The sequence below is a fragment of the Cricetulus griseus genome (genome assembly GCF_003668045.3).
Source record: "Cricetulus griseus strain 17A/GY chromosome 1 unlocalized genomic scaffold, alternate assembly CriGri-PICRH-1.0 chr1_1, whole genome shotgun sequence".
Lineage (NCBI taxonomy): Eukaryota > Metazoa > Chordata > Mammalia > Rodentia > Cricetidae > Cricetulus > Cricetulus griseus.
Window position 1 is genome coordinate 33,352,423 of NW_023276807.1, and position 12,164 is coordinate 33,364,586.

The 12,164-nt window shown below is 37.9% G+C and overlaps 1 protein-coding gene across 2 annotated transcripts in view; it reads right to left on the minus strand.

Annotated features, from left to right (window-relative positions):
* Nucleotides 1-9,424: 9,424 nt before the first annotated feature.
* Vegfc (vascular endothelial growth factor C) overlaps nt 9,425-12,164 on the minus strand; it is a 95,130-nt gene continuing 92,390 nt past the window's right edge. For both annotated transcript variants that reach the window (XM_027391044.2, XM_027391045.2), the window contains exon 7: nt 9,425-9,940. In XM_027391044.2, the coding sequence (XP_027246845.1) occupies nt 9,826-9,940 (115 nt within the window). In that variant the 3' untranslated portion in view covers nt 9,425-9,825. The remainder of the gene's footprint in view (nt 9,941-12,164) is intronic.

The following is a 12,164-nucleotide window of genomic DNA, read 5'->3' on the forward strand; positions in this document are numbered from 1 at the left end:
TGCTGATAGCATGTGACTAGTAGATTATGGATTGCAGGAAGGCTCCCTACTGTTGGCCCAAGCAACTCAGGGAAAGTAATTACACTGTTCTCTTGTCCACGGTCTGGAGTACTTTGTAGCAGTTGAGGTGAAGGGCAGGGTTGCTCAGTGACTAGTGTTGTCACTGACTGGAGATGAAGTTTCTTCAGTGCCCATCAGTCTTCTTGGAGGAAATGGGGTGGGGCAAGCAGCTGGCCTATCTCTGTTATAGAAAGCTTTTTAACAAAACATTTTAAATGTCATGCTCAGATCTCTGAGCATTTGAGGGCTGTCTGTCTGTTTAGTATCTCAACAGTTAAAAATTTGCCTTTAGTTAAAGTAAAATCCCTTTTTGAAATAAAAAGCTGTACCTTTGTAAATTGCTTACAGGATGAACTGAGTGGTATAAAGATTTTGTTAATTTGAAATAGACCTTTATGATTTTAAACTTTTATCATCCTTTAAAGATACCCGACTTAGAAGCCCACAGGAACAGTTGGCTTGAACAAGGGAGAGCACATCGACCCCAGATGCTGTCGGGGAGGCCAGTACAAGACTGATCCAGACCCCTGAACATGGATGTCAATAAGGAGGCCTCTGCACTCCAGGGAGCCTCTGGTGGTGGATTAGTATTTTCCCTGGTGCAAGAAGGGACTTTGAGAGCCCATCCCACGTGAAGGGTTACACTCTGGCCCTGGACACATGGGGAAGGACCCAGGACGAGCACAGGAAGATTTGGTGGACTTTGCAGAGCCCCAGTTGAGGACCCTACCCTGCCTGGGGAGTGGTGGGTGGATGGGGTGGAGGGTAGGCTGGGGGTGGGGAAGGAGTGATGGGGGTGAGGGGAGGGAGAGGGAGAAGGGACTTACATGTGAAACAAGCTTGTTCCTTATCTAGAACTAATAAATAAATAAATAAAGATACCTGACTTAAATTTAAGTTGTCTAGAGTTAGCTTATATTCTAAATATAAAGTTAAATTAGACCTTTATGACTTCAAATGCTTACCATCATTTAAAGATCCATAGCAATTTAGAAATATAAGACTTAGTACAGTTTAATTTAAGTTGTATATAGTTAGATAGGTATAAAGTTAAATTACAGGTACAGAGACAAGCAGGACAGGATAACAGTAAAAGGAGGAACCAGAATGCAAACTCTGATCCGTACATTGTAGCAAACAGACAGGAGATTTAAAGGGAGAGAGTAGACTTAAATAGAGGGCCCTTGAAAGACACAGTATTTCATAAACGAGCCATGAGCAACAGGGCCAGTGAAAGAAGAAATCACAGACAAAAAATAAAAAGCAAAAAATCTGGCAGCCAGGTTTGCTGGCACAGGCGGCTGGAGTGGGTGTACCTACAGGTAGGTCACTGTTTACCTGCCTGATGGCTGCAACCAGAAAGGTTCCTTATACATTTCCCATGGGTGAGGCAAGTGGAAAAGCCAGCAAAAGCTCCAATGCAGATACCTGTTGGACTGTGAGAGTTGCCAGGGGCTTGACCCGAAGTGGGGGACACATCTGTCCCAAAACTTGAAAAGGACCCAGGGATCTGAACTGCTAAAAGCAAAAAAGCACCGCTCCTGGAGCCGGATTCCAAACCTGACCCACAAGAAATTCAAGGGATATCTTACTGGATTGTAGCGAACTGGCAGATGAGAGGGTTCCAAAGATGGTTAGTTGGAAAACAAGATGGAAAGTAGGTTATGAGTTTGGATTTTAGGGTCCCCTATATTTTCCGTGTTCCTGGCAGGAGAGTTTACAGAGAAAGCCTATCCAGCCAGCAAGCTCTGAGAGAGCTTACAGAGAGAGCCTAAACCAAGTTGAGCGCCCTTGTTAGATTTTTGTTTAAATTAGAAATAAAAGAAAAGAAGGCACAAGATGAGACATGTTAACCAGTTTATTATAGGCCCAGCAGAGTAGAGAGACTAAGAAAGAAGAGAAACAGGGCTAATGGCTGACTGCCATGGGCAGTTGCCATAGAGAAAGAGAGTGTGTAGGTAGGTAGAAGAGAAGAGCAGAGCAGAGAACAAAGAGAAGAGTAGAGAGAGAGAGAGAGAGAGAGAGAGTAAATGGGCAGGGGCCTGTCTTTTAAAAGGGTCTTTTGCACCTGCATGTAGAATTAGTTCCCATGGAACCCTAGGGCTGACCCAGGTACTGCCTGAGCTGATTCCGACAGGTAACAGAGACAGGCCAGCATAATGCCTGAACCTTTCAAAGACTATTTCAAATATATATATATATATATATATATATATATATATATATATATATATATTCATAGCTAATGTAAGGATAAAGCAATGAAAATGGGACTGTTGGTGGTTGGCCAAGGTGAGCCTCTCAGAGATCATGACACATGCAACAGATCTAATGCAACATGTTTATTCAGGGAGAAGGGATAGATAAAAAGGCCATCTGGGAGTAGAGTCGTGTTTGTGTGTGTGTGTGTGTGTGTGTGTGTGTGTGTGTGTGAGAGAGAGAGAGAGAAGAGAGAGAGAGAGAGAGAGAGAGGAGAGAGAGAGAGAGAGAGAGAGAGAGAGAGACAGACACAGAGATAGGCAGGCCAAACAAGGCAGGATGACGGCTGAAAGGCTGAGTGGTGGAGTGCCAAATTTACAACAGTTACTGGGGTTTGAGGGGTGATTGGCTATATCTGATGTAGTCTTAGGTTTGCAGCACTTTGGGTATTTAAGGTCCTGGAAGCTTGGTTCTGAGGATGTTAATTTTCCGTGGCCTCCAGAATCCTGAGGGATGGATCAGGCTGTGGTGAGCCCTTGCAGGGTACTGTGGGACCTGACTCCATTCCCTATCAGTTTTTGTTTTGTGGTCACTAGGGAATCTTGGTTCTGTCCCCATTTTCCTATCATGTGAGTTATCATAGGTCATAGCCAACAGGGTTGCCAAGTTGAATTTTCAAATCACACCAAAACAAATATTTTCTTTTTTTATAAGTTAGTTATATCAGGCATGTTTATTTATTAATTAATTTATTTATTTATAAAAATGCTCTCACTAGTTAAGTCTGGCTGTCATGAAACTTATATAGATGACACTGACTGGGATTTCTGCCTCTCAATTGCTGGGGGTTAAAGACATGCCCCATCATGCTTAACTAGGTATTTTAATATAGTGACATAAAACAGTGTAATATGACATAATATAATTAAAGTACAAGGGGGGCAACAGAATAGGAGAGAAAAATTAAGTTTGACATTACATCTTCTATGGGCCTTAAAATATCACTGTTATTAGTATTATATAGAAGATGTCAAATATAATATTTTAAATTTTGTTTTGCAACTGACAATTTACTTGAATCTGTTTGGAAAACATAAAAGGCATTGTAACCTGCAAAACATCCAATATCCAATTTCATTGATCAGACTTTCCTACTAGGAAAGTCCAATTAAGCAGTGTATGCCCACATGTACAGTAAAATAGAATTATAGTTAAAGCATAATTCTTTCAAGTCTAATGATACTCTCTTTATTAACTTTTAATCTGCCACTAACAATGAGATTGGATTACTTGTATCAAAACTCTCTTCTATTGTTTTAAGGTTGCTATAATTAATTACTTAATTTATTCAATAACAAAATACTAAAAACAGATTCTCAGACAGATGCTAGGCAGAATCTGGAGGAATTTATAGAATTCCATAGTCATATTTAGTGAAAACTGGTGATGGACCCAGCCTTTTGTCTTCTGAAATGAAGCAGTCAGTCGGAATGGAGAAGAAAAGTTATAGTGTGATTTGCTCACAAGAAGACAGTGGAGATGTCTGTTACTTGAGTAAAGTATGACCATGGTGTGGGTGCTATGAAAAGGTGGCTAGAAGAAAGCTGAGAGTCCTTATCGGAGTCCAACTCTTTGACTTCTTCATCATGGATTTCTGGCTATTAAAACTGTGAAAATGCGTTTATGCTCTTTAAGTGCTTTAGGGAGAAATCCTGATTAGAGGTACCGCTGACCACGCCCCTTTGGACATGGTCAGAGTTATGTAACACGGATTTAAGAAGAAGAGAGGCAGGCACAGCTCTCTTTTGCCTGGCTGGGATGACTGGGAAGCCATTCTGGGTCCATCCTCCTCATGTGCAAACCTGGTCACTGGATCCCTTGCGTGAGTGCTTTTCCCCAATAAACTAACTGTTATCAACCTATCTCTGTCTCCACTTTGTAAACATCTATAAAGTCCTAACTTTGAATATTGTCTTATGGCAACTAAGACTAATATTGGAGAAAATGCATTAAAGGAGGAGTTGAACATATAGTAGCCTTCTGAGACATAGCTAGATGGGAAATCTGCTAACATGAAAAATCAAAGTACTTGGTACAACAGCTTTTCACAAAGGCAGAGAGAATTAAGGAATAGGAATTTGGTGTAAGAATAATGCTTGTGCCTACAACAATGGTTAAAAAGGGGGTTCATAGGAAGGGTAGAAAAGGAGGAGACAGGAAAAGGGAAGAATAATATAATTATATTATAATTAAATAAATATAATTTTAAAAATAATGCCTGTGGGTGAAGGTGAGGGTATGACTTTGAAAGTTCAGAGAGCATTCCAGCCCAGTTCATCCTGAGTTGTTTATATTTAGGTCAAGAGTATAACATAAGTATATGTTCTTTTTTTCATTAAGCTTGGTAAAACACCTGTAGATGTGTTGCCATGCACTATTTGCTCGAGCCAGAATAACTGGAGCATTGGGAACTAAGAGTCCTTTCTCTTTGTTGATGGCAGTGTGGTATCTTTCTGCAGAGTCACCAAAGTATGCATCTTTGATGGGAAGAACTTTCGTCCTCCAAGATTTTGGCACAAATATATATATATATATAATATATATATATATATATATGTGTGTGTGTGTGTGTGTGTGTGTGTGTGTGTGTGTGTGTGTGGGGTGTGTGTGTGTGTGTGAGTAGTAGTAGTAGTAGTAGTAGTAGTAGTAGTAGTAGTAGTAGAAGTAGTAGTAGTAGTTGTAGTAGTAGTAGTATTTAGTACATTAAAAGATCCTACTAAAATAATTTAATAAAGAAAATGTGATGTTTTATGGGAGTGTCTAGAAAAAAATAGTTGACAAAGATTTTTTCAAACTATCCCCCAATATTTTTACATAGGACAGATTAATAATAATAATAACTATAAGACTGCATTGATTAAATCAGAGACTAACAGTCTGATTGTCAAGCTGAGAATTTAGTATGGCACACATAAGTATGACTGTATGATGACCAAAAACCACCTCTCTTGTGTTTTTATACTGTTGTGCCATTGTGTGGTGTAATGAAAGGCTTTTTACCAATTCCTGGGCATAAATGTTTTATTATAAAAATGAGATACAATCCTCTATAATTATTAAAAAGCCATTCTAGGTCTATAACAAATTTCTGAACAAATCTGAACAAATCCTCTTCAGCACATTGAAACCATATATTCACAAAGTACAGGATACAAATACCCACTATGGATAAGGTGAGCTTTCACTATGTGCTCTGTAAAGCAAATTGTCAATTATGATTTTCTACCTTGTTGCCACAGGAACAGAGAGATTGTTTTCTCATGCAAGGGCAAATAATTTTCAAAAAACCATGATGTTACTTCTCATTCATGGTCCAATTCAAAATTATTTGCAATGGAAAATATACATTTTCTTTTGCCATTCTCATTCTCAAAGTTCTAAATTTTTCTATGCATCTGGAGAGCTTGTTCATCTTCTCAGTCTGGGTCTAATACAGTAGATGTCTTCAATTTTTTTTTTTACTTTAAAATCTAGTGCATTTACTTTTTCTTCATTTGCCTTTCTTATTCCATCTTATTTCTCTGATCATTTAAACCTGCTTTCTTCTTTGCCTCATTTCCTCTCTCTCTTCTTTGTTCCCTTCATTTTAGGAACAAGGTCAAGGTCAGGTGTCTGGTGCTTTATTGATTGTGTGTTCCATGAGGGGTATGAACTTCCAACATACCAATATTAAAAAATGGTGGGGGATATTGAGGGTCTTTTTACTTCAATCATATACCATCCTCTGGCAACTGCAGGCACCTGCATATATGTGGTATATATACACACACACATGCGCACACACACACACACACACACACACACACACACACACACACACACACACACCAATCTAAAAGATCTTAATTTAAAAGAAACATGAAGCATGAACTGGAAAGTGAATCAAGTCTCTTTCAGCTCTTCTGCCATCCTAGTGCTATTTAAAGAGATGCCACTGCGTCAAGACAGGTGCCCTTAATACCATTATAGTTTGTAGGTACAGTAATATTCTCAGTAAAATTCTATTCAAACTGTATATATGTATTACATATAATAATGATTGTCAAAAAGATTTAAAAAATACAAAATGGCCATAGCAGCATACCAAAAGCATTTCTACAATGACATGGTGTGTGTTGAAACCTCCACAAATTGTTGTCTCCTTTTAGTAATAACAAAGGAGAGCCTGGTGACACAGAAAATTGGAGGTGAAAGAGGTAGGGTCAGAAGTCCAAGGTCAGCTTCAACTGCATAAGATCCTGTCTCAAAAATGAATAAATAACTAAAATAAAAGCAATGTGTTTTATTTTCTAAAGAAATCCTTATAATATATCTCAGGCTGTCCTTGAACAATAATGGCCATTGGGTTCAAACTAATAGAAATCCTCCTGTCTCACCCTCTTAAGTGCTGAAATTATAGGCTTGAATTCCTGTCTTATCACTGAAAATAAGTATGAAATTCTGTAAGCAGCTACATATAATGGATTGTTTCTCAGGCAATCAATCAACTTAGATTTTTTGAAAAAGGCTTTCATTTTGTGTTAGTTACTTTTATGAAATAAAACATTTATCATTATCTGTTGTGGACAGCACTGTCTTGGGCCTGGTATACAATCAACACTTATGAGTCAACACAACAAAACTTCTGAGCATTTTGGCGCCTATACTTGTAGATTTGCACATGCCAAATCCTGCTTAATGCCTAACCAAATGCTGTGGTCAGAATGGCAAACAACAGCAAGAGATCAATGTCAATTTCTGTTTCAAAGCCCCTTTCTAGATTAAGTACCAGTACATTTGGTTGAGGTCTGGAAGAAGAATACCATAAAACTTAATGTCATTCTACAAAAGTTGAATGCTTTTGATTTTTTGTATATTTCTAAAAAAATTCTGCTTCTATATGTGGCCACCATTGGCATTCAGAAAGCAGAAGGAATGGTGCTTCATAGCTACCTACATTACTCAGTATTAAAGAGCAAATTAGAAGGACAACATAAGGGAGTCAGAGTTTTTATTTGTAATGTCATATGTGAAGCATTTAAATGAAGTACTCGGTTCTGGTTTTGATTTCTCTCTATAGTCAAAACAAATTGTAACATCAGAGCCAGGCCTTTAAACACAACTTTAATCCAGCTCTTTCCCTCCAAAGAATAATGTGCTAAGACTCAGGGAACTTGGTGATTTTCTTAGGGACATAAGTATGTCAGAATTTATCAGGGTTCATGATTTACAATTCAGTGCCCAGTTAGATTGGATTTTCCTACCACAGGATGCTTCTTTATAGCAATATGTTGTCATCTCTGGAATAAAAAGATCCCGGCTCCTGTAAATGAGCAAGAGTCACTTCCCAGTTAAAAAGATAACCAAGAGAACAGTAATTCAAGCACACTAAGTAGTGTTTTAAAATGTGTCACTGATTGTCTTAAATAGTTATTTGGGTATCTCATTGCAGTCTTTAAAATATTAAATAGTGTATTTATTCAGAACATTCTAGAACTCATAAACTCCAAAAGTATATTTTGGAATACCATCTAATGAAAGCTTACACTTTCTGACAGAAGAGTCACACAGAGAAGTGTGACTCTGAATATTTTCTAGATCCCTATCTGCATATTCTAGGTTAGACCATGAATCAGTTTCTCAAAGCTCTGGCACTGTTGTAAAACTATTGTGCTATGTGCATCCTCACCTCTGGAGTGTTCACCTCTTCTCTCCACCTGAGTTACATTTCATCAGGAACAAGGTGTGCAGAGAAACGCTTGAGTCCAAGTCAATTCACGGCCCCTTCCCCCTCTTGTATAGCATAGGCTGAGGAATTTCATCTTATATCCACACCTTTCAAATCTGTTCTAAATGATGCACATATGGAGGAGAGAGAGAGTATTTTTAGACAGTCTAATACTGGAATCTGTTTCACTGAAATGGTTTGTAAATATTAAAACCTCCTTCAAAAGCAATCTGGAAGCTAAATCTTACACAACTGCTTAGCAAAACATTTTGCCTTCAGCCTTTTAGACTGAGTATGCAATATTAGATTTCTGGACATGAAATGCTGTTTATAAACTTTCCAAGTTGTGGATATATTAGCTGTTGCTGTGAGCTTCTAGTGTTTTCTCAACATTATCTTTTGGATCAACCATGCTATCTTGGGATTCTTTGCAGAGTTTAGAACATTCTCACTCAATTTTTTAGCTTTTTGTTAAATCACATGTGTGGATAATCTAAACAACTGTTCAGTTTTAGCCCTAGTCCATCTATACTGATGGCACAAAAAACTGATTTATTACAATGTGTTGAAGTGGGATTTTTATGACCCACATAAAATTGTTCGAAAGCTTCCATGGTAATGTATTATCTTTGTCTATGCTACTCTTGCTTTTCAATCAAAATTATTGCTTTTCGAGGGAAAAATAATTTTTTTTTGTCTCTGAGATACTTCTGGATTTAATTTTTAGTTTAGTGATTTTTTATTGTTTTGTTTTGCTAATATATTTTAAGAAACACAAGATTTAGATTGATATTCAAGCTAATATATAACAGTCCTTGTATCAGGTTTAAACCTTCCTTACAAAGCCTCCAGAGTCTTACCAAATGAAGCTAAGATTTTATTTCCTAAAATAGCTAAAATAATTAATATATTCCAAATGTGTGAAATCTAAAAATGATTTACAAAATGTATAGTAATTGACATGATCTGTTTTTTTTAAACACAAGTTGAAAAATGATTTGGATTTCACTGAGTTTCAAAGAAGGAGGACATTGGATGAACATGGATCATGCTATCCTGTCACTTCAAAAAGGTTGACTATGATATTCATAATTTTCCTCTTTAAACAACAATGCACTTGCTTTAAGACATAGTAAACATTCTGATGGTGTCAAATTGATTATTTTCTCTCCCTTTCTTCCTTTTTTTCACTGAAGTTAAAATTGTAGACCTTATCTAGTGTATCCAGAATGTAAATGAATGCACAGTGCACATGGTGTCTGTTTTGAGGCTGCAGGGGACTCTTCACTTAAAAGTGGAAGACAACTCATATATCTGATGAGAGTATTTTGGAAGATGACATTTCATTTTCTAAAACCAGACCACAATGTAAGGTGGCAATGGACTGAACATCACAGCTTATAATACAATTTTCACTTTATTTTAAACATAGTTTGCATGTTATAAAAATACTGATCACAGTGAGCTTTACCAATTGTTATTGCTATAAAAATGAATGCAGAACAATATTTTTAGTGGAAATAAATTATATAGTCATTCTTTTTTTTCTTTTTCTTCTTTTCATTTTTAAATCACAAGAGGAAAACCTTGGCTGTCTGGTCACTGGTAGAAAAGCAGTCTTTGAAGAGGCCTTTTTACATGAGTGCCAGGCCATTCCTGCAGCTATCCCCACGGTTCATGAAACACAGTCTTGAGCCTCTGTTACCATGGTCCCACAGAGACTTTCTGTGTATAAACAGTTCTAATGTGGCAACAGTTTTTCAAGACAGTAAGATGATGAAATGAAAATTTGCATGATCTTAGTTCATATGTGGTCTTTTCCAATATGATGGGACACAGCGACACACTTCTTCACTAAATGACAGTCCCGGATCACAATGCCTCAGTCGATTTGTACATGGTCGTCGGTAACAACTAGAAAAACAGAGAGAAACACATATGGTGAAGATGAAGGTAGCGAGTCATGATGCTAAAAATCGGCTTTTATGTATTCTCAAATTTAAACCAGGAAAAATGGCTAATTTTCTTATAAATGTGTTTATAGGTTTGTAAATGTTTACGTGTGTGCTTAGGGTTACAGAACTGTAGAGGAATGGAAAGACCTTTAAAAACATGTCTCACTTGCTGACATGGCCATGGACAGATGGGCTATTGTATTGTTAGCATTAGTTCTTTTGAAGTGCCTTCACTTTGTGGATGAAAGTAACATAAAACAGGAATTTTGAAAGTGAATATTTAAGGTCTGCTGATTTCCTGTGATCACATAATCATGGCAACATTCACAAAAATCTGGGATGTGCATGGGACCCAGACATCCAGGCAATTAATTCCAGCCATCCTGGCAGGACCGTGGTCTTTGGTGAGAAGCCCTATCCAAGCTCTCATGTTTTTACTCCACAGTTGGCTGTGTAATGGTGGGTAACTCTTCCTTCTCCACCTGTGCTCCGGATGGTTGAGGGAAAACATGAACACTTCTCCATCCTTCTCCATCCATATAAGACTTCTAGTTGCTGGGAGTGGTGAAAGGACAAGTTACCCATCATTTCATTTTTGGAAGCTCTGTTTGCTACAGTGAATTGACTCTAGCTTTGAAGAATTTCACGGGAGGTGAGTACACCAGGTGAGCCTCCTGGTGTAATGGGCTGGAAAGGAAAAGTGAAAGTGAATTAAAGAGACCCTTAAACATTTCAAATTTCATCTCACTTGATGTGGAAAGGAAAGAATAGACAATGACTTTTGAAATAAATATTTAAAATGTTAATTTTATTCATTTTATCTTTGACAACTTCATGGGCGTATGTAATGCCTCCGAATTACTTTCTCACCTTTTACTCTCTTATCTCTCTGCCACCCCTAGCAACTCCTACTCCTCCCTACCAGTGCCATTCACACATTCATGACTTTATTGTGGTTTATGAACCATTAGGTTTAATTATGGCCAGCAGAATGATCAGTGGACTGAAAGTATCCATTAGAGCCTGGAGATGGCAAGTCATGAGTGGGTATACAATGGGTGGCAAAAAGTTCTCTCTCCCTGAATGATCAACAACAAATAATTCCAAAGTGAGGGGCTGTGTCCCCTTAGCCTTTCCTCCATCTTGGCCCACATAGGTCTATTCTTGTGTACAGCCAGTATGAACATCTGTAACTACAACGAGCTCATGATTGTGATGGCTGCATTTTCCCCAGAATTCTGTAGCTCTTTACTCTTTCTTTCTAGCTCTTATGTTCTTTTAGTACTCATTTCTGAAATGTTCTCTGAGCCTTAGAGGAGGGTGGTATAAATGTCTTATTATAATTGCATAATGAATATAATTTCTTTATTAGAAAAGCATATGATCCTAAGTGGTCAATGACAGATGATGACTAAGGTAAGACAACAAAATACACTCTGTACTCTCTGCCTTTCTTCATTGAAATAAATATTAAGTGGCATATATATATATATATTATATATATATATATATATATATATGCATATATATATATTCTCTTTTTTGGGATTTTCGAGCCTATCCTGGCACTTGCTCTGGAGACCAGGCTGGCCTCAAACTCACAGAGATTTTCCTGCCTCTGGGATTAAAGGCATGTGCCACCAACGCCCTGCATATATATTCCCTTTTGCTCCATACGTTTGATGCCATAACCTCTGGAAAGATAAACTTAGAAAAATGGGCACACCTTGAACTGGCTTTTTGAAGACTATTCCATATGGCGGGATGTCTTGGTTAGCCTTGAAGCCTGGGATGGTGTGTAGTAGATAGTGAAGGTTGGGGGGTGGCAGGGGGGTTAGTCCTGCCTCAACTGAATTGCCAGGCTTTGTTGACTCCCCATGGGAGGCATTACTCTTTCTGAGGAGTGGACAGGATGGGTTAGGGGGAAGGGAGGAGGGGGGAGGAGGGGAGGGAGAGGAACTGTGGTTGGTATGTAAAATGAATAAAAAAATTTAAAACAAGACAGAAAGAAAAATTGGCACACAAAGAGTTTCAATAAGTATGAAGACTTAGCCTAGGAATATAGTTCAGGGCTGGGAGTATTGCTCCATGACCACTTGCCCAGCACACCAGTTTCAATACCAGAAAAAACAGGAAATCATTTTATGGAAGACTATCTTTTTAAGCCAAGGTATAAGGATGTA